The sequence below is a fragment of the Gasterosteus aculeatus genome, chromosome 2 (genome assembly GCF_964276395.1).
Source record: "Gasterosteus aculeatus chromosome 2, fGasAcu3.hap1.1, whole genome shotgun sequence".
NCBI lineage: Eukaryota > Metazoa > Chordata > Actinopteri > Perciformes > Gasterosteidae > Gasterosteus > Gasterosteus aculeatus.
The window spans coordinates 1,352,124-1,379,896 of record NC_135689.1 but is presented as its reverse complement, the minus strand read 5'-3'; the positions used below and the strand labels follow the sequence as shown (position 1 = coordinate 1,379,896).

The 27,773-nt window shown below is 44.2% G+C and overlaps 2 protein-coding genes across 5 annotated transcripts; both read right to left on the bottom strand.

Moving 5' to 3' along the window:
* Nucleotides 1-3,399: 3,399 nt before the first annotated feature.
* Nucleotides 3,400-13,943, bottom strand: LOC144383585 (deoxynucleoside triphosphate triphosphohydrolase SAMHD1-like). Of its 2 annotated transcripts, none has more exons than XM_078081669.1 (16): nucleotides 13,208-13,943; nucleotides 13,047-13,113; nucleotides 12,601-12,673; nucleotides 12,125-12,285; nucleotides 8,596-8,711; nucleotides 8,438-8,508; nucleotides 7,722-7,880; nucleotides 7,530-7,630; nucleotides 7,345-7,453; nucleotides 6,404-6,495; nucleotides 6,210-6,325; nucleotides 5,216-5,355; nucleotides 4,793-4,876; nucleotides 4,602-4,706; nucleotides 4,303-4,440; nucleotides 3,400-4,093 (listed from the first exon to the last, which is right to left on the bottom strand). In XM_078081669.1, exons 1-16 carry the CDS (start codon nucleotides 13,374-13,376, stop codon nucleotides 3,971-3,973), a joined length of 1,824 nt encoding a protein of 607 aa, XP_077937795.1. In that variant the 5' UTR covers nucleotides 13,377-13,943; the 3' UTR covers nucleotides 3,400-3,970. The 2 variants fall into 2 exon arrangements, with proteins under 2 accessions (XP_077937795.1, XP_077937791.1); XM_078081665.1 differs by having other exon boundaries at nucleotides 12,601-12,709; nucleotides 13,208-13,574.
* A 2,973-nt stretch (nucleotides 13,944-16,916) lies between these two features.
* On the bottom strand, nucleotides 16,917-26,351 carry LOC120815552 (deoxynucleoside triphosphate triphosphohydrolase SAMHD1). Of its 3 annotated transcripts, none has more exons than XM_078081721.1 (14): nucleotides 26,169-26,351; nucleotides 23,779-23,939; nucleotides 23,252-23,367; nucleotides 23,094-23,164; nucleotides 22,289-22,456; nucleotides 22,097-22,197; nucleotides 21,912-22,020; nucleotides 21,031-21,122; nucleotides 20,837-20,952; nucleotides 20,282-20,418; nucleotides 19,931-20,023; nucleotides 19,740-19,844; nucleotides 19,081-19,219; nucleotides 16,917-18,643 (listed from the first exon to the last, which is right to left on the bottom strand). In XM_078081721.1, the coding sequence occupies exons 1-14, from the start codon at nucleotides 26,223-26,225 to the stop codon at nucleotides 18,639-18,641; spliced, it is 1,470 nt and encodes a 489-aa protein (XP_077937847.1). In that variant the 5' UTR covers nucleotides 26,226-26,351; the 3' UTR covers nucleotides 16,917-18,638. The 3 variants fall into 3 exon arrangements, with proteins under 3 accessions (XP_077937847.1, XP_077937841.1, XP_077937846.1); XM_078081715.1 differs by lacking the exon at nucleotides 26,169-26,351 and adding an exon at nucleotides 24,751-24,946; XM_078081720.1 differs by lacking the exon at nucleotides 26,169-26,351 and adding an exon at nucleotides 24,751-24,955 and having other exon boundaries at nucleotides 18,504-18,645; nucleotides 19,084-19,219.
* Nucleotides 26,352-27,773: the final 1,422 nt, after the last annotated feature.

Here is a 27,773-nt window from a genome sequence, read left to right as displayed (position 1 = left end):
CTAGTGTGTATAAGAGCATCTCACTAGTGTGTATAAGAGCATCTCACTAGTGTGTATGAGTAAAATCTGAAGCAAAGAGGGCAGATTTTGAACAGTGAAAAGCACCAATCTTACGGCCTTCTTTAATGTGCTTTTATGTCCGGACATTTTCCACCAGCCACCACTGATGACTAATAATTAAAACATTCTTGCATGTTTGTTTATTAAAAAGCAAACCTGTTGAACAGGATGCTGATCCTGAGAGATGATGAAGGATGCCCGTCAGCTGGTTTAACTTCCTGTTCACTCCTTTTTGTTCGTTTACACGCCTTCCACCTTGAAGTCTCCCAAATGGACGCAAAAAGGACAAAAGGACAAAGGAACAGTCCAGAACCACTGGACTCTCTAGGTCGTCTTCAACAAAACACATTACTCCACCTGTTGTTCTGGAGGTGAATCGCTCTGCGACACACGCAAGACTTTACAACCAGGAAGTGAAACGAGTGCGTCGACACGACGGAGCGTAAAGACGCAGAAACATGCGCCAGCGTTTACAGGGGAAGTAGCACCCTTCTACCACTTGTCCCCGTGCGATGCCACAGACGCAAAAAGGACAAAAAAACAGGCCAGAACCGAACGTTCGAGTACTCGTCATGAAGCGTTACACTGTAAAAGGACAACTAGCAATTGTTGATCTCATAAGGTTTTCAAATTATCGGGACTCAAAGATGAAGCTTTGCCATAAACAACTAACAAGAACGTGTCAGGCCAGAAAACTCCCTGTCGTTGCCCTAATAAGTATTTTCAGGTTAATAAAACGAGTGAATCAAGTCAAGGAGAAGAACACAAACAACTTCTATGACTCGCAGTTGAAGTGGTGAGTTTACAAGTTTTAGAAGGGTGTTGCCGCTCCAACAAAAGCAGAACGTGAACAACTAGAAAGTCAGACAATTACTTTAATTGCCTGTTTTTGTCTGTAAGGCCTGAGATTTCTCTGTTAAAGTTATTTTATCTGCTCCACTGTAACCTAAATACTGTTTGCATCACGATCGACTGGGATTTACAAATCCTCTCACCTCAGCTGTCTCTGACCACAAGGACACAGTTCACCCCACTTTCATTCTTACTTTAAATTGGTTATCTGGACTTCATCAAGGAACAGATCGCCGGATCGATGGACCCCGAAAGAGCCAAAGTCAACTGAAATAAATCAGTATTTTTCCCTTGGTTTTACTACATGGTGTGAAGTTAATAATAATACACAACTCTAGGTTGACAGTAGGGCTGCAACAAACAATTATTTTGATAATCGATTAAGGAGTTGATTATTTTTCGATTAATCAAACTAAAAAAAACAAACATAAGTGCACAAAACTCCACCGATCTCTCACGGTCTGGAGGGACTGAGCGGCGTTTGTGGTGTGGAGGCCCGAGGTCCGACACAATAAGCGAGACCACAGAACTTAGACCGGTGTACTCCGTGGTACTACGCGGGGATGACGCTGCAGGACCGGGAAATAAAACATGCAGACAGGTTACGACTGAGCGGGCGCAGAGTCAAACGGCCCCTGAGACCAGCCTGGTAACCGGACAGACTGACGGCGAGCCAGAGAAACGTCTACGGGATGAGCCATGGTGCGTGGCAGCGGGCGGAACACAGGGTGGAAACTATAGGACGACCCAAAGCGAAACATAAGTATGAGGGGCCGTTTAGGACTTGACTACTGAGACACTCTTCCGCGTACTAATGAAACACTCATGAACATCTCACCAGTGTCTAGGGCTGGAGGATGTAAACAAGTTCAAATAATAAACCCGGGAGATCTTGACTAACGGCAAAAAAGGGTATTTAATGATGGAAAACTCAACACAAGGCAACTGAAAATAATCTCCGAAAGGAAGACGGGTTTGGGGTACGGCTCCTTCTTCACTGGCTCGCAGAAACTCCTCAAGGCAGCACCCAACACCTCTGTGGTTCCGCTCTGGCTTCCACTGTAGCAACACCCCACTCTGGCTTGGCACAGCCATTTAATCCACTGCTGATCAGCTGTGCGTAAGAGCATCTCACTAGTGTGTATAAGAGCATCTCACTAGTGTGTATAAGAGCATCTCACTAGTGTGTATGAGTGAAATCTGAAGCAAAGAGGGCAGATTTTGAACAGTGAAAAGCACCAATCTTACGGCCTTCTTTAATGTGCTTTTATGTCCGGACATTTTCCACCAGCCACCACTGATGACTAATAATTAAAACATTCTTGCATGTTTATTAAAAAGCAAACCTGTTGAACAGGATGCTGATCCTGAGAGATGATGAAGGATGCCCGTCAGCTGGTTTAACTTCCTGTTCACTCCTTTTTGTTTCGTTTACACGCCTTCCACCTTGAAGTCTCCCAAATGGACGCAAAAAGGACAAAAGGACAAAGGAACAGTCCAGAACTAAAGCAGAACCAAACTTGACTGTCTGACTGTCAGCCGTTCTACTTCTACGAAATTCTCCGCTTCTATCCGCTTTTCTGTAGCGGTTATACATAAGATACTATAGTAAAACTAAGCTGAGTGTTCATAACTTTTAATCTGAGACTGGTGTTTGTTTACCGGTTATGTTACGTTTAAATTCATAACTTTATGTTTAAATGTCAGGTGGCAGGTGGAGGCGTCACCTGCCACCGTTCCCTGAGCAATTGGCCTCAGCTGCATTCAATGGCATGAATAGTTTGTATCCCTGTCTATTTAAGTAGTAGTGGCGGAGGGGAGAGAGAAGTCACACGAGGGATCCGGATGGCGAGAGCGCAATTACTTCTGAGAGTTGGAGAATAAAGTGGATTAAACACCAACCAACCAGGTTATAAACATGTTCCACCCTGTGGAATTATGCCTCCAAGATGATGAAATGTGTGTTGTGTTTGAAATAATTAAACAACTGTGTCTAAAATACACACATTATAAAATAAGATTTCCTCTTTAGAAGAAAAAACATTCATTAATAACATTGTTGAGATTAATCACAATTTATGAATTCCAAAATGCGATTAATTAGTTAATTTTAATATATTGACAGGCCTATTTTCAACTTATTAACCTGTTGTCTCTTTTCTTAATTTGACATTACTTTGTTGGTTGGATGTTTTCTGCTTGTTTCAATAAAACAATTGTTATGGAGGCGACCGTGGCGCGTTGGAGTACAGAGGCTGCGCCAGGAACCTCAGGCGGTTCGATCGCCCCTGAGCAAGACTCCTAACTGCTCCCCGGCGCCTTTACAGCAGCCCGCTGCTTCCACTGTGTGGGATGGGATTAATGCAGAGAACAATTTCCTGTATGTGCAATATAATAAAAATGGCTTCTTCTTAAACCACCATCCTCTGGTCTAAGGGAGCATGGTGCCCCCTGGTGTTCAACAAGTGTCATTACACGAGGACAATCTGAGAAGAACCCGTTTTATTTCTTTGGAGCACCACACAGCATCTTTAAGTTTCCCTTTGCACGCAAAAATATTTCTCTTTTCTTTTTATCATTTTTACAAAAGCAGCCAAGAATAAAATAAACCTCAGGAGATTTGCATTAGATTACATTTTGGTAATATGGAAAACATCAAGTGACATAAAAAAAAAGAAAAACCTTAAAAATAATTAGGTTGAGCCGCTCGTTAACAGAACTATAAATAAGTCAACATCACACACATCTGAAAAATAAATACACGTCAAAATCTGTTCACTGACGAATTATTTAAATACATCTTTTAAAAGTTGTGACAGAAGTTTCTTAAAGCTGAAAGAAAATGAGCATGATTAGTTACACGTGCTCTCAAATGAAACATGCATTAAAAATGATAAAACTAAAACAAAAACATTTGTGAATGTTACAAAGAGTTTAAAATCCTAAGCAAAGGGCCCTGAACACCGCATCCTCTTTTGGTGCAAAGATATTATAATCTTTGCACAAAATATTGATAATATAGATTATATTTGTGTGACGGAGGATTCTCTGCTCTCTCTCATCTTTCAAAAAGCTGAATTCTGGCTTTACCAACTGGGTTTACTTCCTTCTTGTTGTCGTCGTCGTCTTCCTGCCGGCTGGGCTTCAGAGGAGTCAGCTCGGGGGCGATTATGTCTCCGTCCTGTGTGAGGAACAAAACAACAGAGGACAGATTGGGACCATAAACGGTTTACTGAGGGACAAAAAAATCAAGAGAGAAGTAGTTATTTTGTCAGACTTTTATACAATTGGACTTATTTTCTGTGATTTTGTCACCGTTTTCCAGCTTGTTGCAGGTGTTTTTTTCCTGTTCCTGCATTGTAACCGATCGTCTCTGCAGGTGCAGATTACCTGAGGCTTCGAGAAGTTCTCGTCCATGCACCACTGGACAAAGTTCTTCTTTGCCGCCTCCAGACTCCTGCTGTCAAGCTTCTTGCAGTAAACCCGGATCAGCTGCTCGGCAAACTGCTCCGGGAGAAGTTTAGACACCTGGCGAGGAGGAGAAGCAGGCGGCTTAGTTTTGAGGACAGGTGAAAACGGTCAGAGTCCACAAAGCTGCTTCTTCTTCGCGGTTTCCATGACAACAGTATCTTGATGTCACCCTCTATACTCCTGAGATCTGAAGTCGGGGCTTCTGGTTCGGGTCTGACCTGGTTCTTGCGGATCTGGACGGCTTTGCTCGGGTCGTCCTTGCTGTAGAAGCGCACGCTGTTGATGGGGTTCTTCTCCTTCATCCCGTAGTCCAAGTTGATGACCTAAAAGAGTGAGAAGGTTGTAGTGAAGCCTGCAGACACATGGTAGAGCAGGGAGCACGGGGACTGATCAGATCAATAAGCCTCACATCGATGATGAAGTCCTCTGGATTCAGAACCACGTCCTGAGAGGCGCATCGAGCCAGATCGGCTTCCCAGCTCGCAATCCTCTCCTTTCAGAGGGGAAAGAGCAGGAGGTGGAGGTTGCTTATTTAACCATGGGGGGGGGTTACGATGCATCACATCAATTTATGCAGTTTGAAATAATACATTCACCCCTCGGCTTAAATGTTCTATTTAGCCGTATTCAGACTGACGGTCAGCTGGAAATCATCAGTAATTCTTCACTTTACTGACAATCTGGTAAATAAATAAAAAAACCTGGATCCCAGAAATGATCCATGACCCGATAATGAAAGTCACTGTCATCTCAGTACACGTAGAAGCGGCGCATGCAGCTACTCGAGCAATGTGACGCACACACACACACACACACACACACACACACACACCTGAGGGACGTTCTCGTGTTGGTCCGCCTGGGTGTGGCCGAGACATTTGTAGAGGCGTCGACACACGACGTTTTTAAGAATCTCCCTCGAGTCCTTCAGCGCCGCGGAGGACGAGTTGAGTATTTGTTCAAAGACGTTATCTAGAAAGAGAGCAGGGAGCTCTTCAGACTCGACCTCCACTAAGACACTGACTGTAGCACTCACGTTGTACTTCTAATGCTTCTTATCTGTAACAAGTTGTAAATGGGCTTATTTGATGAAATTGCACTTTGTTGTTTCTTCCGAGTTTGTCTTGTTAGAAGTCTGAATTAGCACGGATGATGGGATAGATGCGATCTAGCATTGTGATGGAATATGGGGGGCAACATTTCCAATTAAGCACGAGGGGGTGTTGAGAGGACAGCAGGATATGCAAAATTGATAATGTTGTCGTCTGACGTTTTAAGGAGGAAGAACTATCATGGGGTTTAGGACGGAAAAGGGGTTTTAACCTTATGAGTAAGACCAAACACTGTTGATAATATCATCAGCCATTTTATGGAGAACATATAAAATAGACTTAACCAGGGTATTATAAGAGGTATAAAGTCAGCCTTATTTACACACTTCGTGTCTTCAGACTTTCTGGTGTAAAAGGGACAGTTGGAGCTGGTTGTTGGTTTTCGGGGTGGTTCTTGCGGTGAGAGAAGCTGTAGAATAAGATCTGCCTCAGGAACGAGTCCGGACTTTCTAAGTTCAACACTTCATTCTCCTTTTTTCCTCTAACTTGTTATAATCTGAATTTTTCTTATAAAGTAAATAAAAGAGTTTGCTCTGAGCCTTTGAAGTTTCTTCATTGAGACCCACGACTCTTGTTGTTCACAGTGTCACACACACTGATCCCTCATCGTTTCAGTGGATATCAGCACATAACGTCAAACTTGTTGTTATCAATTTCTGCTTCACATGGAAAACATTCAGGTGGAAATCAAAGTGACGGCGTGTTTCTACTCACCGGTCACCTTGGTGTAGGCCTCCATGTCATCGATTGCCGTGGAGAGAGAGAACATCTTCCCTTCAGAGCCTTCAAACAGGATGTGCCCGTCTGCTTTCAAAAAGGCCTCAGTGATCCTGAGAAAATCACATGATCGCTGTGTAAAAACGTAGCACACGTGGGGGGTCATGAAGAAAAGACAACAAGCTCCTCACATAGTCTCCACGATTTTGGCCACTTTGTGCTGGTAGGCTCTCCGGTGGAGACAGTTCCTTGTGTGGAACATGTCGTACAGATTTCCCACTTCCTGTTAAGAGACAACCGATTAGAGGACGCATGGAGGACGGAAGTTCTGACAAGGTGTTTTCAAAGAGACTCACATCTGAAATGAATGCACACAAAATGTAAACGTAGAGCAAACGCTTGAGTGCCCGGATCCTCCCTACTGACCAGCAGGGGGCGACTCCTCTGCTCCCATCAGAGGGTGGATACCCGGCCCGAGCCCGTCGGGTGGGGCCGGGTTCGGATAAATATTTAGAAAATATAGTCGGGCTCGGACACATCGATAAGGCATTGAACATTCCATATATAAAATATCTTAATAAGTAATGACGTAGAACCTCGGTTCCAAGACTGGGGAAGGGTACGCGAAGTGGTTCAGGGGGAGAAAATGTCCACGATAACAGAAAACAGACGGGATTCGCAGAATGTACCGTTTGAAACAGAATTGCAACTTTCAGACGGAAACATCCTTTTGTGCATCAAAATCGCCCAAATTCCCCTGTATTTGGTCCTGCAAGGCTGGATTTCTTTCTTATAAACTAGAGGGTGGATACCCGGCCCAACCCGTCGGTACCCGTCGGGTTCCGGTAAATATTTAGAAAATATACAGGTCTTTACCAGAGACATACGCCTTCTCCTCCCAATATGGGCTCTTCCTTTTCGCTGCTTGCAAAGAACCAAAGATGGCGACTACATAAATGATAAACTTGAGGATAACGTTGATTAGGGTTTTTTTTATAGTTGAAAAGTTTTTAAAAATCTGACAAGAATATTTATTCTACAGCTTGTGATGAACAGGTGTAGTTTGGGCGACTGTTTAAAGAGAGCACGCTTCTCAAATTGAGCCTTTGGATCTCCGGTGGGTTAGAAGCACCTTGTCTCTGGTGCAGATGTGCTTCTGCCCGTCTACCTCACACACTCTGGCGAACATCAGGCAGCGGCCGTAGTCAAAGTTGTTCTTGATGCCCAGGTGGTAGCAGTCCCTGAGGATGAAGACACGTCGTGGTGAGAAGACCAAGTTAACAGATCAATAAGGAACATTCAGGGTACAGACCCCACCTGGCAAAGTAGTCCCACTTGTCCACATCGATGCCGTTTCTTTTGTTGGACACGATTTCATAGAGGAAGGACTTGTCCTCTGGACGGCCTCTATAGGGCCACTGGGGAGATGAGACCACAGTGACGTCAGGAACGAATAGAACAACGTGCTCATTCTTCCACCTGGAGACCCAAAACATTTAATTCGACTACCTCCAGCTTCTTCATGTCCTTTGGGTCCATCGGTCCGGCGATCTGTTCCTTGATGAAGTCCAGGTCCTCTGGCAGCACCAGGCCGTGCTCCTCCATCACGGGCTGCAGATTGTTGTCAGCCACCAGGTGGTCAAACATCTTCACGGAGGCGTCCTCATGCTGCAACATCAAAAATCAGAAAAGGAAAATGGTCAGGACGTGAAAGTGAAAGTAAGATGACTCAAATAGAAAGTCCACTCCACTGTGTCCCTTATCTTGTACTTACTGTCGTTCCATGAAGTCAAATTACATTACAAATGAATTATGGCAGCTTATATAAAAAAGGCCTCTGTCAACATACGTCTTTGTTACTGTATCTTTAGGTTAAAAGCAGGGGAATAACACCAGATCTAAAGTAAGAATGGAAGTGGGGCGAGGTGAGACCAGGTGAGAGGATTTGTGAATCCCAGCTGATTGTGATGCAAACGGAGTCTTTAGGTTAAAGTGGAGCAGATAAAAGTTTAAAAAGAATTTAACTGAGATCTCAGGGCCTCACAGACAAAAACAGGCAGAAGTAACTTTTCCAGTTGTTCACATTGTGCTTTTTTTTTTCTGCTTTTTTTTTTTAGGAGCAGAGACTCCAAATAAAATAACACATAAAAAAGAAATGAAGGAAAGAACCCAATGCACAGGAAGTGATCTATAAACAGTAAAATATAAGTGTCATTGTGTCCTACCTTCCAGGTGAGACCTGGGCGCGCTTTGGGGATGAACTTTCCGTCAAACATGTGGGAGAAGGGCCCGTGTCCTGGAGGGGAAGAGGATGTAATCAACACGCCATCACTTCTGGTCCCGATAAGTCGCCATTAAGCCCCCGACACTGAACTGAACTCACCGAGGTCGTGGCAGAGCCCGGCGATCTGCACACAGAGGACGTCTCTGCGGGTGATGTGGAGCTCTGGCTGCCTCTGGTCCAGAGCTCGGACCAGTTGTCCGGCCAGATGCCCCACCCTGAGGACGAGGACAAACACCAATGAGCTACACCGGATGAAGAGACTCATCGGAGCGTTTTCTTCACGTTTATAGCCTAACAAGAAGTCATGTTCATCCATTTGTGGGTCTACGGTAAGACTTCCCAGCGTCGGCTTGTCCAGTGGATGTTGCAACTGGTTTTATAGCTACATGGCTGTTCGTGTCCAGCGGGTTAAGACGGAAAACATCACGTCTGAACTTCTTAACATTTCAAAAGGTGTGCCTCAAGGCTCCATTTTAGGCCCTATTTTGTTCTCTATTTATATTAATGATGTGGCCAAAGCTGCTGGAAATTCCTCTATTCATCTGTATGCGGATGACACCATCATATATTCAGCTGGTCCCTCACTCCACTCTGTCCATTCAACAAAGCCTCACTTCCATCCTTTCCACAACCTCCACCCGGTCCTCAACTCCAAAAAGACCATATGCAGTGGCGGTTCTGGGCACGGGCGAACCGGTCAGCCGCCCGGGCCGGCATTTTTTCATGGCTCATGGGGGGCGGCACGAGCGCTGAAAAAAAAAAAAAATCCTCTGCTCCGCGAAGCAGTTTTCTATCATCGATCGTTTCACTGTGTGGGGAATTGGCAGATTGGCGCCCCCTGCGGCTGCAGGCGCCCTGCTTGTTGGAGGTGCTGTGCAAAGAAGCTGGGGAAGGGGAAAAGGGAGGGGCGCGCGGGGGCAGTTCACCTCTGGGTCACCCAAATGGAACGGTCGGATAAGGGGGGGGGGCAGGGGTCGGGGATTCACTGTTTAATACGCTAATGTAATTAGTGGGCTAAAGTCAGTCACACACCGACTTTCTTAGAAATAACACACATTTCAATAATGATAAATGAATAGTTAGTTCCTGCACATTTTTGTTTTTTAGGAATTGTGTGAAATGGCCAATAAAAATTGGTAATACAAAACGATTATGTGTCACCTGTCACCAAGGTTAATTGGTTTAGTCTTGACTTCTGGTCGTGACTGACAGTGTTGGGGGGAAATCTGTTGCTTGTCGCGTCAGAGGCAAATAAAAACAGATGGACAGAAAAAGGTTAAAATCATCAGGTTCCCACTACAGAAAGAAAAGAAAAGAAGAGGAGGAGAAGATGGAGGTATGCAAATATGTTGTCTCTCTGTATGATTATACATGTGTCATACATTAATTGGTGGGGTAACTCTTTCGTCTGTTAGCCTTTTTGCTAGGTTGCTTAATGCTTATAAAACAATAATTCGGTTTTAACTCAACAAACACAAGGTTTGTAATTTCACCATAATATGTGCTTTGCAACAAAACTCTTACAAGTTCAGTTATTATTTATTTCCATCATTTGGTTTAAAGTTAGGTCCTGTCATTAACCAACAGAATTCTCAAATCTGTAGGTAGTTTCAAAGACGGACATTTGCTATTTGCTACAACTGTATTTTGTGACAAAGTATTGTTTAACAGTCAGAACTAAGAGTGTGCCATGCATAGAATTCAAGGCTGTAACCAAGGAGCTAATGTTTCCTCCCTAAAAGTTAGATTAATATAGCATGTAATGAAAGACATTTAGTGTAAGGGCATGTTAATTAACCTCTACTATATTATGTTTGGGGTCAATTTGGCCCCAGGCTGTTTTAGCTGTATAAACATAATCCTACGGTCTTTGGATTTAAATTTCAATTGCAAATCAAGGAAGGCCAGAAACGTCAGGTTTTAGATTTAGTTTGTGTTTTCTGTTCTTAGTGCAATAGTGAAACAGTTCGATTGTATTTAGTGTGTTTCCACATTTGTGTGATGAAGAATTTGTGCTATTTACAATATTTATTCTATATTATTATTTTTTGTATTGTATATTTTGTGCAAATGTGTGTTTCCTGTTGTAATTGCAAGAGTAACTGGGTTCTGTTGTGTTTTTCTAATGTAATTCTCACTTAAGTTAAAATAAAAAAAATAAAATATAACTGCAGAATTTTGTGAACTTTTTCTTTTTGGGGGGAGGGGGGCGCTCAAAGGTGGTCTCGCCCCGGGCGCCATTCAATGCAGAACCGCCCCTGACCATATGTATGCGGTTTGACCGGAAAAACCTCATCAGCCCCGGCCCTCCCAAGATCTACAGTGCTGATGGATCAGAGATGGAGTTTCTCTGCTACTGGTTGGACTCCAACATACACATCAAAATCCTTCTGGCTAAAGTCAAAGACGGGGTTTCCTGTATTGAAACAAGGCCTCGTTCACACACTCATTCACCAAATTCACACTTGTGAAAATGACCATCCTTCCTCTATTTGACTCTGGAAATATAATTTATAAAACGGCATCAAAGACCACCCTCAGAAAATTGGACACCCCCCACCACTCAGCAATCCCCAAGTGCAGCCTTCACCACCCACCACTGTGATCTTTGGATTGGTGGATTGGCCCCCCCTTCACACCTGGCGGCTAAAACATGGCTGCTCGTGGTTGATGATCAAAAGTTCTTTTCATGGGCTTAGTTGGGGGTTCGCTGTCTTGACTTGATTTAGGAGTTGGGTAAGGGGGGGGAGCAGGATGTGCCGAGCAGGCAGACACGAGTCTGACAGGATGGGGAGTCAGTGTCTGTCCTGGCTGAGGAATGCAAGGTCTGCGGGTCAACTAGTAGATGCGGGGGGGTGGAAGGTCCTCCTCTACGCCAGTTTAGACAAAACATGATGTTCTTGCTGATGTTAGTTGGTTGTCGGCCTGTGTGCTGCCTGAACTGCTCCTGCCTTTGCAAACGCAGCGCCGATACTTGACCTGCGATCTGACAAATAAATCTCCCACAACGAGAGAAGTTGTTCGGCTGAATTTTTGATAACCCCGACCGGGCTCCAAATCCTGAACACGTATTCTTACATGGTCTACAAATCATTTTGGGAGTGACCCCCGATACCGCTCAAATCTTCTGCACATTTCGGACAGCAAACGCCATTTAAGATCCAGTGACTGATGATTCCAAAAGTCCGTACTGCGTTTGGTCGTAACTCCTTTCATTTTGCAACTGCAAATGATTGGAACTCATTACAAAACACGCTCAAACTTACAGCCCTCACGTCTCTCGACATGTTCAAACAAAAGCTGCACCGAGCCATAGTTGACTGTTGTAGGCACTTCTCTCGCTTCCATTTTTACAAAGTACTTCCAGTAATCTGCCTTTTTTCTACATAGTGTTTATTAATTTAACAATGTTGTTTTTAGCCATTTGTTTGTCATACTGTATTGTGTCCGTTTGTGTCACTTGTGTGGACGGTGCTGCTGCCTCTTGGCCAGCTCATCCTTGTAAATGAGAACTTTTTCTTAATCGCTTAACGTGGTGATAGGACTCGTTGGTTCACGGCGTTATGACGGTAGTGACCAGCGGAGCGATGCCGGGTCAACAGACCAGCGCCCCTAGTGGAGGACATACCCGAGGGAGTGTTCGAAGCGGTTGTGGGACGCTCCGGGGAAAACAAAGTAGGCCCCCCCGAGCTGCTTGATGTGACGGAGCCTCTGGAACTGAGGCGTGTCGATGATTCTGATGAGCAGAGGGTGCATCTCCATGTGGCCGTGGATGGGATCGTTGAACACCTGGAAGACACAAGCAGCTGAGAGACGCGTCTAGAACAAGAATTAACCCCCAAAGCCGGTTCCAAAGTAGCAGGAAGCCGGAGTGTTGGTAAGGATCAGAGTACGAGATGCAGATCAGAAGCAGGTAAAATGTCATTAAATAGAAACACAAATGTGGGAACTGGTTTGTCGTCTCTTCACAGACTTCAACGGTTTGTTTGGAAAAGGGAACAGAAACAATCTTCACTTCCTCTCGGGTTTAATCACACAAGTTCCTCTCCTTCGCTCTATTGTGTCTTCATCGGCCCTTCGGCCCTGAACTTGTGCAGATGTTACCTTGCTCGGCTCCGCTTTGATCTGCCACAGCGTCCTGAGGCTGTGTAGAACTCGCAGGCGGTCCCCGAGGAACCTGGACGTGAACCCGTCCATGAGGAAACAGAAAGAACTGGTGAGGGAACATTAAAGCCAATCCCCAGTTAACCCCTCTGTGACCCAACCTGGTTTATGGCCTCTGCTCTGAAGATTCATACCATGATAACAAGTGTAAGAACTCTTGACCTACTTTGTCCATCTGGACATTGTTTCCTGTCAGGATGAAGGGGAACCCCTGTGAGCGTTCTGGTGGGTAAGACCTCATGAGAGAGCCCATAAGTACCAATAAATAGCGTGTGATGCGTTCTGAGGTAGTCGTGGTCCCCTGACAGGTCGCAGCCCTCGCGCTGAAGCTATGGACCTGCTGACGTCCTGTGAGACCCTCAGGGTTTCATGTTCAACAAACTTACTTCAAGCCCATCTTCTCCAGATCAGCATCCGCCAGGTAGCGCAGCCCCACCCCGGTGATTCTGTGCTCTGGATGCCGGAGACAAAAACACAGATGAGAAGAAATATTTAAAAATAGCTTTTGTATAAATATCAATTAAGATTTCCAACAAAGAGGACCAACCTCTAAACGCATCCTCCCACTCTCCAAGACCTTCCGCCCGCAGGTACCGACACGTTTCTTCTGCTCCCCATCCCGCGTAGTCCGTCTGTGGCGCTCCGGGCCCCGGTGCTCTCTTCCCCGGCGCGCTGAGGCTGCTATCGGGGGGAAACGATCGCTTTCGGCTCGCCATGATGGACCGGGGAACCGGGTCAGAAGAGTTGGTGAGTCCCGCGCGGTGAGAGAGGGAGACCCGCTGAATCACAGCCGGCGGTGAAGCGACGACGAACCGCAGCAGCTGATCGGAACCGCGCGGCAGGAAGACACCGCGACCGGCGAGAATCACCCGGGTTTTGTTTCCTCACCGGTGTGTCAAGCTCATCTGACACGGGCAACGTTTCCGGTGGATAGTTTTCAAAATAAAACACGACGGACGGATAACGTGCAGTGTTCGCCAAAGATGTATTTTTTTGTTCCATGAAATACATAAATATTGTCATCAATTGGAAATATGGTTTTAGAAGTGATGAAATTAATAAATAATAAAGATATTTATTATATATCTATTAAAGATGTGGACATATTTCCGGATTAATTTTAAAGTAAAACAACTTACTTCCGGTACTTTACTTGCTGTTTGGCTACAGCTTGATGGGCGTGGCTTCCGATTGGCTGGGACGAGGAGGGCGGAGCAACAAGCCGCCGGGAGAAAACGTAGGTTGACATTTATAGACAGATAAACCCCGGATTACATCCCAATCAGTGCTGTAGTGGTAAAATTAGAGGTGGGTAAACTCTGAATTTTGTGATCATTCAGACCTCGACGCGATGCGAAGCAACGCAACACAAAGCGTTGCGACTCTGTAAGGCTGTCCTGGCTATATTGCATTATGTTATCAGTAACAGTCATATAAAATCAATGACAATGAATACATGTGTTAGTAGTTTATTACATTTTATTTAATTAATTTTATTATTTAATTTTATTAAGAAAACAGTAAAGAAAAGTATGTCAACACAACACAACAACACAATTGCAGATTAAGAACTATCTACATACGGAGTCTCCTTTTTACAGTAGTGCCCAGAGGGCCTCCTTGTCCTCCACGTCAGGTCCTGCCTTGCACAGAGGAGCCATGGGGTTCATGGCTCCTCTGTGCTTCTCTCTCTATTGGACCTGGTGTTTCTCTCCCTGTGCTCTCTGCATCATTGCCTGTCCTCTCACTGCCTGAACAAATATGTTGAATTTAAGAGTTAACCAGTTAAGCAGCCTGTCAATTACACTGACAACATGAGTTAAAGGAACACTCATGCACTACCTATGTCATCATAAATAGCCTATACAGCATGTTTTTTTTCACGTTGAGAACTGACTTGTTTTCTAATCTACGCGTCACCAGGCGTTTTTCTTGTCCTTTTACCGACCAGCGAACACAGAGCGCGCGACTACAACCCCCCCGTCGGACCTTCACGACCGGTCCGCGAAATATTGTCTGACATGAAACCGGTCCGTGAGGTAAGAAAGGTTGGGGACCACTGGGCTGATCCACAGCGTGTATGTGCCTCTTGGATCCTGATTGGTCGCTGCTGCAGCCGCAAGGAGCTGATTGGATGCTCACAGACCGTAATACAACGCAGATGAACATGATTCAGACTACGGCGTTTATATGTTCAACAATAGGAAACCTAGTCTTAGCTGTTTTAAAATTACACCAAATTTGTTTCGGATTATACAAGGCGCAGGGAATTTTGAGGTGCGTAAACACCACTTAGAGGTGCGTAAACATTACATTACATTTACATTACAGGTCATTTAGCAGACGCTTTTATCCAAAGCGACTTACATTACACTTTAAACCCATGGCTTTTTCCCATTTTGGCCCGGGGAGCAATTAGGGGTTTGGTGTCTTGCTCAGGGACAGTTCGACATGGAACATGGGGCAGCCTGGACTCGAACCACCAACCTTGCGCTTCCCAGCACACCTTCTCTAACCCCTGCGCCACGACGACCCTAAACGCTATTTATAGGTGCGTAAACGCTATTTCCAAATTCTAGAGGTGCGTAAACGGCGTTCACGTGCGTTTATCCTCCACTACAGCCCTGATCCCAATGACGTTGATTTAGCACATTGTTCTCGGTTTCATTAACCAACAAAAAGGAGTGAACATGACTGAATGAATAAAGAAAAGCTCGGTTACAACTACGACCATCTCAGCATATTTTAGAAGAGAAATACCACCCTTGATATAACAGCGACGATCTACACCTGTTTCATAGAGATAAAGAAGAACTGGTTCAGGGTGAAACCCACAAATCGCCTTGTTGTGTCGCATGTTGTTGTTGTGACTGTGTATAAATGAGACAGATTTATTATTCTCCTTCTTGCCAGAATTAATGTTCAGAATATTGATTTCACAACTGGTGCAGAGTAAAGACACACTAATAATAACTTTACGTATATAGCACCTTTAAATTGAAATAAGAACATAGACATAAACTGAATAACAAAATTATAGCGGAAGTGGTGGTGACGTTTCATGTTGATTTCGACTCTTTCATTCTTTGACCCTGTCCACCTGTAGTGTCTTCATCAGGTCTACCCGGAATGCCTGTCCCGTCCGCTGGTGTATTTTGGGTTTAATAAAGTAGTTTTTGATATGAACTCTGCGCTGGAGTCCTGCCTCTGCCTCTTTGCTCGTGACAACTACACCTGCAGGAGTCTCCTTCAGTACTTCTTACATCACCAAACCTCACTCTAAATGACCACTAGCAGTATTCTTTTATTTTGATGATCCTGTTTCCTACTTAGATTTTATGTGACTTTTATCTTGACATCATACTATCTGCTCACGTGATCAATCGCTCGCGCTCACATTTGTTCAATAGAAGACGCGAGAAGCTAGCTAGCAACTTAATAAATTAAGCTAATGGCGGCGGATTTCCCTGGATTACCACTTTATAGCAGCCTTCGATATGCGGACATGTGGTTCATTGTGATTGTATTTCATTGTATTTCATGTAAATTCATTTCATATAATGACTGTTGCTATGCTGTTAACCATGTATGCTAAAGTGCATTTGTCAAAGGATTATTTGGCTAAATTGCCTTTATTTCCCTTTTTCGTTGTCACGGTGCTGGTGTTGGTGCTATGCACACTCATCTGAATGAAAGTACACCCGTCTGGAAACACTCCCAAGCCTGTTTCTTCCAAGTTGAAGGGACGCTACACTCACAGCTTCGTTCCCCTCTGGATTGTGGAGGTTCTACAGGTGGCTTCTTCACACCTCGTCCACAGACTCCTCTATTCTACGTGGAGCGAATGTACGTTTCTTAAGCTTGTTGACGGTATTTCCTGGTTCATGATGTCGTAGAGAAATCCTACATTCCCTCATCCGATGTTCATATTTAGAATCTGGTTATGTATGAAAATGATCACAGTCAAATTTGCATCTTATAATATTTTCAGAAGAAAATGTTTCTAACGAACAAAGTTTCATGCTGACATTTATTTGTTACTTTCACTTTATTATTAACCGGTTGTCTGTTTTCTTTAGCAAATTAAAAAATCTTGAACTTTCCTTTTTGACGTTACATCATCCAATTAAATTTCTTTTTTGGATGTTTTCTGCTTATTTGTATGAAACAGTTATTTTCATACAGATCCGTTATCCTCTGGTCTGAGAGCATGGCGCCCCCTGGTGCTCAACAAGGGTCATTACACGAGGACAAGCTGAGAGGAACCTGTTTTATTTCTTTGGAGCACCACACACAGCATCTTTAAGTTTCCCTTTGCACACAGAAATAATCTTTTTTTTTTGCATAATCGTCAAAACATAAAATACGCCGTCAGAGATTTCCTTGAGATTACATTTAGGTAAGATGGAAAAGATGGTGACATTAATAAAGAAGAAAAAAATAATGTAAATATCTTAAAGTTGAGCCACTCAGTATCAGAACAATAAACAATAAAGTCAACAACGTCACACACATCTGAAAAATAAACACTCACGCACCAAAATCTGTTCACATAAACGTTTGAGCCGAATTAATAAGGTCCTCGCTACGACTCGTCGTAGAGGAACCTATTGTATTTCAATTATTGAAATATGAATTATTATTAATATATATTATTTGGGTATAAAGAAGCGTCTCTGTAGCACCTCCTAGAAATGAGAGAAGTATCACAGTAGCTCCATTTTCCCCCCAATGCCTGATTGACATTTGGCACACATGTGCTCTCGGGTAACACAAAGTACAATCATGGCATTTAAATACGCCGAATTAGATTTTCCCTCATTTGGAATTTAGTCAAAAACACATTATTGTCCATCTCTCCTAAATTCTCTGTCCGATTATCACAGAATATTTTGTGGATCATTATTGGTTCAATATCACCTGAAAATCTTTGTTGCTTGTTGATTTCTCAGTGATTTTAGAAGATATTAACCAACAAACTTCCAAGACGTGTGGCTTAATATGGCAAGACACATATCTTACACATGACTTGACCTGTCCTCTAATAAATAATTGTATATATATGCAACTAATTTGGTGAGGGCACCCCTGAACCTACCCTAGTTATTTAATAATATTTGAAGACTACGGGCGCTGCAGTTAAACGTTGAATATCTGCATTTTTTAGCCTATTTTTTTGCACATTTTCATAATTTTTTCAAAATTCTTTTTAAATTTGGGCAGTGTGATCTTGAGACCTTTGCCTTTAAAAATTGCATAAAGCTTGAATTCTTTTCATATTGAACTATGTGAGCGCAGAGCATCGGCAAAAAAGGAAAAGTTGTTTTATTTCAACGATACTAATAACTAATCTCCTCCATATTCCTTATTTATCATGACCTCCTTACCCTGTAGACATCATTTATGACCTTAGTTAAAGGTTTTTTATTTTCCAGCCTGCTCCTCACAGGTTAATCTGATCCCTCTCAAATGAAAAGACTTAAGAACTTGATAATGTTAACGATAGATTTGACAAAGATTCCTTCCCAGCGGCGCTCGCTGCCGTTACTGACTCGCGGTCGCTTTGTCCAACGACCACAGGCGTTCTTGGCCGCGTTTGTAGTCGTCTGGCCAGATTGCCGACGTGTGCAGAGCAGCGAGGACCCGTCCATCGCTGCTCGCAGCTTACATTTAAATATATGTTTTAAAGGTTGTGACAGAAGAAGGGAGCACGATCTGTTACACTTGATATCAAATAAAACCAACATTAAAAAGGGTAAAACTAAAACTAAATGTTTGTGAGTATTATAATAAAGAGTTTAAAAACACAAGCAAAGGGCCCCGAGTACCGCATCCCTCTTTTTGGTGCAAAGATATTATAATCTTTGCTGTGCTCACCAACACCTCGTAGAAAGAGATTTATAATATAGATTATATTTGTCTACATTAGTACCAACTGAGTTTACTTTCTTTATGTCGTCTCCGGGAGCAAGATGTCTTCATCCTGTGTGAGGAACCAAACAACAGGAGACAATGAGGCTCAAAGGGTTCAAAAGTCCACTTCCACCGGATCAGACTTTTGGACACATATTACATTACATATAATTCCGTCCCAATCCCATTCTTTATTTCTATCTTTAATCCCTCATGTCGGCTACTTTTATATGTCTCTGGCTTCCACTGATAACCTGTCAATCACCTTAGCCCCGCCCTAAAGCGTCCCCTGCTTTATGGTCTGTTTGAATCTAAATGGAACATAATGAACATCATGCTGTATTGAAGAAGACGTGAAACTAGAGACTGAGACCATAAACTCATGTTTACAATGTTTACTGAGGGAATAAATCCAGAGAGAAGTAGAGTCATTTCCTCATAGAAGTCTATACAATTGGACTTAGACTTTCCTGTATTGTAACTATCGTCTCTACAGGTGCAGATTACCTAAAAGCGTGTAGAAGCTCTCGTCCTGGCACCACTGGACAAAGTTCTCCCTGGCCGCCTCCAGAATCGTTTCGTCCATGTTCTTGCAGTAAACCCGGATCAGCTGCTCTGCAAACTTCTGCGGGAGAATGTTAGACACCTGGCGAGGAGGAGAAGCAGGCGGCTTAGTTTTAAGGACAGGTGAGAAATGTCCACATTGGGTAGTTTCCATGACAACAGCATCTTTATGTCAGCACATAAGGAGCTGTTGTTTGATCAGCGTCTTCTATTCTATTTGTTTTGACAGGATAGTTCCCCTCTCAGTTTGTATCGTCATCGTTCTGTAGGGTTGGAGGAGGGAAACTTCATGGTTCCATTTCCAGAAACGGCACAAAAAAGTAGGAAGATGAGCAGAGTTCAGATCTCCTGGGTCTAACGACCACCATCTGCTCCCATAACGTCTCCTCCTCTGTAGTCATATAATATAATATAATAGTAACGTGACGCTGAGGACAGACAAGAAGCTCCTCTTGAGTCCTCTGCTCACACCTCGCTACAGCTTCTGTCAGAAGTTAAGATGTTTTCAACTCGAAGCTCCATCTTCATTGGGAAGAGTTGAACATAAACAACCTGAAGCCGGTCCTGAGATTTGAAGTCTGGGCTTGTCCTTCGGTTCTGACCTGGTTCTGGGGGATGCAAATGGCTTTGTTCTGAGCGTCCTTCCTGTAGAAGCGCACGCTGTCGATGGGGTTATTCTCCGTCATCCCATAGTCCATGTTGATGACCTAAAAGAGTGAGAAGGTCCTAATGAAGCCTACAGACACATAATAGAGCAGGGAGCACGAGGACTGATCAGATTTAAAAGACTCACATCAACAAAGAAGTCCTGTGGATTCAGAACCACGTCCTGAGGGACCCGACGAGCCCGACGAGCCAGAGCGTCTTTCCAGCTCTCTTCCACCTCCTTTCAGAGGAGAAAGAGCAGGAGGTGGAGGTTGCTTATTTAACCATAATATGAACCACCTCTAAGCTAAAATATTATGCGCATTCTACTTATTTTTTATACAATTCAGGTAAATCATGTTTTTGTAGATTAACTCAACTTAATTTAAGTTATCTGCATCCAAACATGAACAAAGACACTTCCATCGTTAAACATTTACTGCTTCCAGCTTCTCCATAGTAAAATAAGTGAATATAACTGATATTTAATCACACTGACAGTGAGGTTCACGCGTCGCGTCGCCCGGGCTTCGCCGATACATTTGTAGAGGCGTCGATGCACGACGTCTTGAAGAATCTTCCTCGAGGCCTCCAGCTCATCAGAGGACGAGTTGAGTATTTGTTCAAAGACGTCATCTAGAAAGAGAGAATGTGGGGAGGAGCAAAGACAACAACACGTTCACCAAATATATTTGTATTACTTTTAAAAAAGGTTTAAAAGTGAAAGTGCATTAAATACACTGAGGCCTTTATTTTAATCTTCCAAAGAGAAGGAGTCAAAATACGTACTGCGATACTATTATTTGTTTAAAGTTCAGGAGTGATGAAAAACATCAATTCACATCATCACGTTACGCTAATGTTGCTGGCTCCGCCTCCTGTCGATCCAAACACTGATTGGTTGTTTACAGTGTCACATGATCAGAGATCATGAACACTGATCCCCTCATCGCATCATTTCAGTGATATCAGCACATAACGATCATCCGTATTACTTGTTATCAACTTCTTCACGTGTGAAAAATGTTTGGGGGAAAGTGGCGTTTCTACTCACCGGTCACCTTGGTGTAGGCCGCCATGTCGTCAATGGTAGCGGAGAGAGAGAACATCTGCCCTCCAGAGCCTTCAAACAGGATCAACCCGTCTGCTTTCAAAAAGGCCTCAGTGATCCTGAGCAAATCACATGATCGCTTTGTTAAAACGTAGCACACGTGGGGGGTCCTGAAGAAAAGACAACAAGCTCCTCACATAGTCTCCACGATGTTGGCCACTTTGTGCTGGTAGGCTCTCTGGTGGAGACAAATCCTTGTGTGGAACATGTCGTACAGATTTCCCACTTCCTGTTAAAAGAGACAACTGATTAGAGGACAAAGGAGTTCTGACAGGGCGTAAATGTAAAACCAGCCCGCATCCTCCCTACTGACCAGCAGGGGGCGACTCCTCTGCTCCCATAGACGTCTATGAGGAAATGACTCTACTTCTCTGTAGTGACCAGCAGGGGGCGACTCCTCTGCTACCATAGACGTCTATGAGGAAATGACTCTACTTCTCTGTAGTGACCAGCAGGGGGCGACTCCTCTGCTCCCATAGACGTCTATGTGGAAATGACTCTACTTCTCTGTAGTGACCAGCAGGGGGCGACTCCTCTGCTCCCATAGACGTCTATGAGGAAATGACTCTACTTCGCTGTAGTGACCAGCAGGGGGCGACTCCTCTGCTCCCATAGACGTCTATGAGGAAATGACTCTACTTCTCTGTAGTGACCAGCAGGGGGCGACTCCTCTGCTCCCATAGACGTCTATGAGGAAATGACTCTACTTCTCTCTTGATTTATTCCCTCAGTAAACATTATAAACATTTATGATTATGGTCTCAGTCTCTAGTTTCAAGTCTTCTTCAATACAGATGAAGTTCATTTAGTAGATGATGGTCCATGTAGAGTCAAACAGACCATGAAGCATGGGATGCTTTAGGGCGGGGCTACACGCTGATTGACAGGTCTCTAACTAGAGACATATACAGCTTCTCTACCTCACTCCTCCTAATATGGACTCTTCCTTTTTGCTGCTTGTAAAGAAGCTTCTCAAATTGAGCCGATGGGCTTTGGATCTCCGGTGGGTTAGAAGCACCTTGTCTTTGAAGCAGATCTGCTTCCGCCCGTCTACCTCACACACTCTGGCGAACATCAGGCAGCGGCCGTAGTCAAAGTTGTTCTTGATGCCCAGGTGGTAGCAGTCCCTGAGGATGAAGACACGTCGTGGTGAGAAGACCAAGTTAACAGATGAATAAGGAACATTCAGGGAACAGACCCCACCTGGCAAAGTAGTCCCACTTGTCCACATCGATGCCGTTTATTTTGTTGGACACGATTTCATAGAGGAAGGACTTGTCCTCTGGACGGCCTCTATAGGGCCACTGAGGAGATGAGACCACAGTGACGTCAGGAACGAATAGAACAACGTGATCATTCTGCCACCTGGAGACCCAAAACATTTAATTCGACTACCTCCAGCTTTTTCTTTGGGTCCTTCGGGTCCTTCGGGTCCTTCGGGTCCATCAGTTCCTTGATGAAGTCCAGGTCCTCTGGCAGCACCAGGCCGTGCACCTTCATCACCGGCTCCAGTTTGTTGACTTCCACCAGGTGGTCAAACATCTCCACGGAGGCCTTCTCATGCTGCGACATCAAAAACAGAAAAAGAAAATGGTCAGGATGTGAAAGTGAAAGTACGATGACTCAAATAGAAAGTTCTCAGGTGAGTAGATGTTAAACACTCTACTGTGTCCTTTATCTTGTCTTATCTTTATCTCGTTCCATGAAGTCAAATTACATTACAAATGAATTATGGCAGCTTATATAAAAATGCCTCTGTCAACATAAAGTCTTGTTTATTACTGTATCTTTAGGTTAAAAGCAGGGGAATAACACCAGATCTAAAGTAAGAATGAAAGTGGGGCGAACTGTGTCTTCGTGGTCACAGACCAGCTGAGGCAGAAGTAATTTTCAGACTTTTCAGATTGTTCACATTCTGCATTCTGGAGCGGAGATGCCCTTTTAAAACTTGTAATCTCACCAGTTCAATTGTGAATCATAAAAGTTTATGAGAACATAGAATGTGGAAATGAGAGATGGCCCAGTATACAGTATAAGGTCTTCTGACTCCATTTATCCATTCGCTACACTGTGTTTGATTCACGTTAATGCTGCTTTAAAAGACATTATAATTTGTGACAATTAAAAAAACTGCAGGAAAGAACCCAATGCACAGGAAGTGATCTATAAACACTAAAATATACGTGTCATTGTGTCCTACCTTCCAGGTGAGACCTGGGCGCGCTTTGGGGATGAACTTCCTGTCAAACATGTGGGAGAAGGGCCCGTGTCCTGGAGGGGAAGAGGATGTAATCAACACGCCATCACTTCTGGTCCCGATAAGCCGCCATTAAGCCCCCGACACTGAACTGAACTCACCGAGGTTGTGGCAGAGCCCGGCGATCTGCACACAGAGGACGTCTCTGTCGTCGATGTCGAGGTCTTCCTGCCTCCGTTTCAGAGCTCGGACCAGTTCTCCTGCCAGATGCCCCACCCTGAGGACGAGGACGAACACCAATGAGCTACACCGGATGAAGAGACTCATCGGAGCGTTTTCTTCACGTTTATAGCCTAACAAGGAGTCATGTTCATCCATTTGTGGGTCTACGGCCTTCCTCTCCTACAATAGTGATGATTAATTGATTAATCCATTTAATTCACAGATGTCTAAAACAGTTAAAAAATCTTCTTTTAACATTACATTTCAACTGAGACGACCTTGTGGAAAGCAGCATGAGAGAACGTTGTTTCTTTTATTACTTTGGGGAGTCTGGTCTCACCAGCTGACGCTGCTCTATACGGCGCTTAACGTGGTGATAGGACTCGTTGGTTCACGGCTTTATGACGGTAGTGACCAGCGGAGCGATGCCGGGTCAACAGACCAGCGCCCCTAGTGGAGGACATACCCGAGGGAGTGTTCGAAGCGGTTGTGGGACGCTCCGGGGAAAACAAAGTAGACCCCCCCGAGCTGCTTGATGCGACGGAGCCTCTGGAACTGAGGCGTGTCGATGATTCTGATGAGCAGAGGGTGCATCTCCATGTGGCCGTGGATGGGATCGTTGAACACCTGGAAGACACAAGCAGCTGAGAGACGCGTCTAGAACAAGAATTAACCCCCAAAGCCGGTTCCAAAGTAGCAGGAAGCCGGAGTGTTGGTAAGGATCAGAGTACGAGATGCAGATCAGAAGCAGGTAAAATGTCATTAAATAGAAACACAAATGTGGGAACTGGTTTGTCGTCTCTTCACACAGGGTTTGTCTCAAGGTCGCCAGGCTGCATCCTCAACGACGCATTTGTTGACCGCTTACGTCGCCTACGCGGCGAATTGACTGCGACTCGACGGTCTCGTTCCGTCAGCTCCTCCGAACGCGGTCGTGGGACGATGTCCTCCAGGAGGACACATCTGATCTAACCTTTGCGGCCCAGCATATCCCAGCATGCAGTGCGGGCCACGGGGATTTAATTTATTCAGGACGGAGGCGGGTGAGAGTTCACTTTTAAATGTAACGTTATGAAATAGAATTCACTTTTATATCTACAGATATAAATTTTATATTATAATATTGTTACGTGATGTTGGTAACTGAGGTATGAAGGCAAATCAATGTCAAAATCCAGGAGCGCAAATCAGGTCTGATTTGAGTTTAACATAGATTTGCCTTCATACCCCTGACCCAGGTCCCCCCCTCACCTGGACCCGCCTGGGTCCATGTACTGCTTCTCATGAACATCAATGTACCAACACACATTTATAACAAACACACAACGAGCAGCTCACGTTACCGGCAGCTCGTCGGTGTTACGCCGGTGGGGCCATAAGGGTCTAGACTCAAAAGCAGACTCGAGGAGGATTAGTCAGAGGCAAAAATAGTCTTTACTTCAGGCAGGGGTTCGGTACACGGGTAGTCAGACGGAGAAGGTGGATCAATCCAAATCGGCAGGCAAAGGTTAACGGAGGGACGGAAATGGGTCAAAATACGGGAAGGCACACTCAGCAGCATCGCGGGTAAGCTCATTGGGAACAAAGAGACGAACTGCACAGAACAAGCTGTTGCACAGAGTAAATACACAGGAGAACGAGACACAGGTGGAAACAATAAGGGCGGGGCTTGCAATCACAGAGGACGGCGGCACACAGGGAGGAGGAGTCTGAAACGAGAGGCAAAGGTGAGTGACTGAAACACAACAGAAAACAACATGGGATCCGGATCCGGACCCAGAAGCCGTCCCATCCGGAACAAAAGCTAAAAACACGGTTGTGATTTAAACGTGACAGCGCAATTTTCCACCGGAGCAGCTTTGGTCGTCTTTACGGTCGTGACCTAAAGCACCGACCAATAGCATCGAGTTAAACATCCCACGTGATACTACTCGACCAATCGAGTCTTTGCATTCCAGGCAGGACGATGACGTCGTCTCAATACTGCAGACAGACGAGAGCGGCAGCGACAAATTACAAATAAAAAGACTGTAGGAAGAAAAGAAAGAGCGAAATGTGAGAAAAAGACGAGTGAGACGGAGAAAGTGAGAGAAAGACGTGAGAAAAATGAGGAAGAAATGGACAGCGAAAGTAGAGCATTTAATCCATAATGGACGGACTGGTTTCTGCTCATACGTCCCACTGCAGCACTGAACCAGAGTCTCATGAGCTCAGAACCCGTTGAAACGTCATCATGAGGCTCAATGAGATCATGAGGAGGAGAACCTGATGCATTAAGACCAGAATTGTTAAAATGTGTTTAGATTTATTATTTATAACTTGCTAAGTGTGAAGCAGAAAATGGGAAGTTCAAGCTTTTCTTCCTGTTATTTCATTTTTTTCTGAATTGAAGCACTTTATTTGAAGACATTTTCACATTTAATTTTTTTAATTTTTTTATCCGGCCCTACTTTTATTCAGTTAATTAAGAGAATATTTTTTTATATTTGCAGTCACACGTATAGGTTCAGTTCTTTGTTACATTACTGAATCCAATTTATTTATTAGTGGTGTGTTGATTACATGCAAATGTTGATACAACTCTTGAATCTATTTAATCACACTAAGTAGTCACATTATGATCTTCTGGACCTTTCTGACCTTCTAGAATTTTTCTCCAACTGGACCTCCTCACATTTTAGTTGAATACTTGAGGCTGACTAACATACTGACGCTGTGACGGTTTTATATTTAGTTTATACTTCATATTATGAACAGAAACAGAAACAGATCCAAGGAGCTCAAGTAGACTGATGATGCAGCCCAGGATGCTGAGACGCACCAACATCTGGATATCTGAACCTGTGCAGATGTTACCGTGCTGGGGACGTCAACATAGGTCGGCGGATGGTCGTCGGACGGTCGGCCCGCCATGATGGACCGGGGAACCGGGCAGAAGCTTTGGTGAGTCCCGCGTGGTGAGAGAGAGACGCGTTGAATCACAGCCGGCGATGAAGCGACGTCGAACCGCAACAGCTGATCGGGAGAAGCGGCAAGAAGACACCGCGACCGGCGAGAATCACCGGTTTTTATTCCCCGTCCCGGTGAACGAGGGGGGCGGGGCCACACGCGGCTTTGGGTTGACTTGATGACGTTGATTTAGAACATTGTTCTGCATCCCGTTCAACAGGTTTGCTTATTAATAAACTAACAAAAAGCAGTGAACACGACGTTAAACCAGCTGACAGGCGACTCATCGTCCTGCATCATCATCTCTTCAAAGATCTGATGAGTGAATTTGTTTTATTTGATTGAAAAGGGCTTATACACATCATTGTGCAACATGTTATCATGGTGGAGACAGGAGCACGGTGGATGTTTAGAAAAATGAATAAAGACAAGCTTGGTTATAACTGGAGAATAATTACTGAGGAGTTTGCAAACGCTCCTCAGTCCACTGGTCCATGTGCTCCTCTGTCCACTGGTCCATGTGCTCCTCTGTCCACTGGTCCATGTGCTCCTCTGTCCACATTGGCTCTGTGAGGCTTCACTAGTCGACCCAGATCAGCTGCTTAGAGAAGTGTGTTGGCTCAAAGTCGGAGTTCTTAACAGAGTGAAAGCAGAACATTAGAGAAGGGATTGTTTCCTTTTTGACTTTGGTGCCGAACTTTTTATGTACAACCTGCGGCCCATTTAAATATGAAAACTGTATTGGCTTAATTAATTGATCTCACTCTTGGTTTGATTCGTATTCAATAACTAAATTAAATCCACTTACAGTTGATACAAAGTGATCATTGCAAAGACTTTTTATTCATAATGTGTATGTAAACCTATGAGGTCGAAGGAAATAATGAGTAAATATTCAAAAGAAAAGATGATAATTGGAAGGATAATGAAATGAAATGAGGGAAGGTAGAAACTTGTGTTTGCCAGTTATCTCATTTTCTGCAAAAATCCCCAGAAAAATGAAAAAGTGTTGTGTTTTGAGGGAACAAGTGGGCAAAGACGATATTCAAAAAATATTCATGAATATTCAAAGAAATATTCAAATGTGTGAGGGACACATACAAGGTGAACTCCGGCCCGGCCGGCGAGGGAGTGTCGCTGACGGTCCGCCAAAGTCGGCCGGAGTTTGAGACCCCTGCTGTAGATTCAGATCTCCGGAAGATGTCAGTTTTCTCACTTTTATCAAACACTGATCTGTTTTTGTTTGTCATTTTATCTCTATAATGTGTAATAATGTGACCGGTACCGGTCCGCGGTCTGGTGGTTGGGGACCACTGGTCAAATGCATGGATCCACAGAACACCAACAAATGGCAGACCTTCCTCAAGACAGAGTGCTTCCTGATAATCCTCCGTTTCCAGAGTCGGCGTTGACTATTTTGGACCATTTGAGGCAAAATGAAGAAGAAGCTTGGTAAATAAATATGGAGTAATCTTTACTTACCTAGCCATCTGGGCAGTGCACATAGAATAG

Bases quoted from the DNA above. Each gene is read 5' to 3' on its own strand.
- LOC144383585 (XM_078081665.1), bottom strand. From the start codon at position 13,376: ATGGCGAGCCGAAAGCGATCGTTTCCCCCCGATAGCAGCCTCAGCGCG. The intron at 6,326-6,403 runs GTGAGGAGCTTG...TGATTTTCTCAG, and splicing joins GCCAAAATCGTGGAGACTAT to GATCACTGAGGCCTTTTTGA. The intron at 4,094-4,302 runs GTAATCTGCACC...TTCCTCACACAG, and splicing joins AGAACTTCTCGAAGCCTCAG to GACGGAGACATAATCGCCCC.
- LOC120815552 (XM_078081715.1), bottom strand. From the start codon at position 24,888: ATGAGCTTACCCGCGATGCTGCTGAGTGTGCCTTCCCGTATTTTGACC. The intron at 23,165-23,251 runs GTGAGTTCAGTT...CTTCCCCTCCAG, and splicing joins CGGGCTCTGCCACAACCTCG to GACACGGGCCCTTCTCCCAC. The intron at 19,220-19,739 runs GTCAGAACCGAA...CCTCCTCGCCAG, and splicing joins TTTGCATCCCCCAGAACCAG to GTGTCTAACATTCTCCCGCA.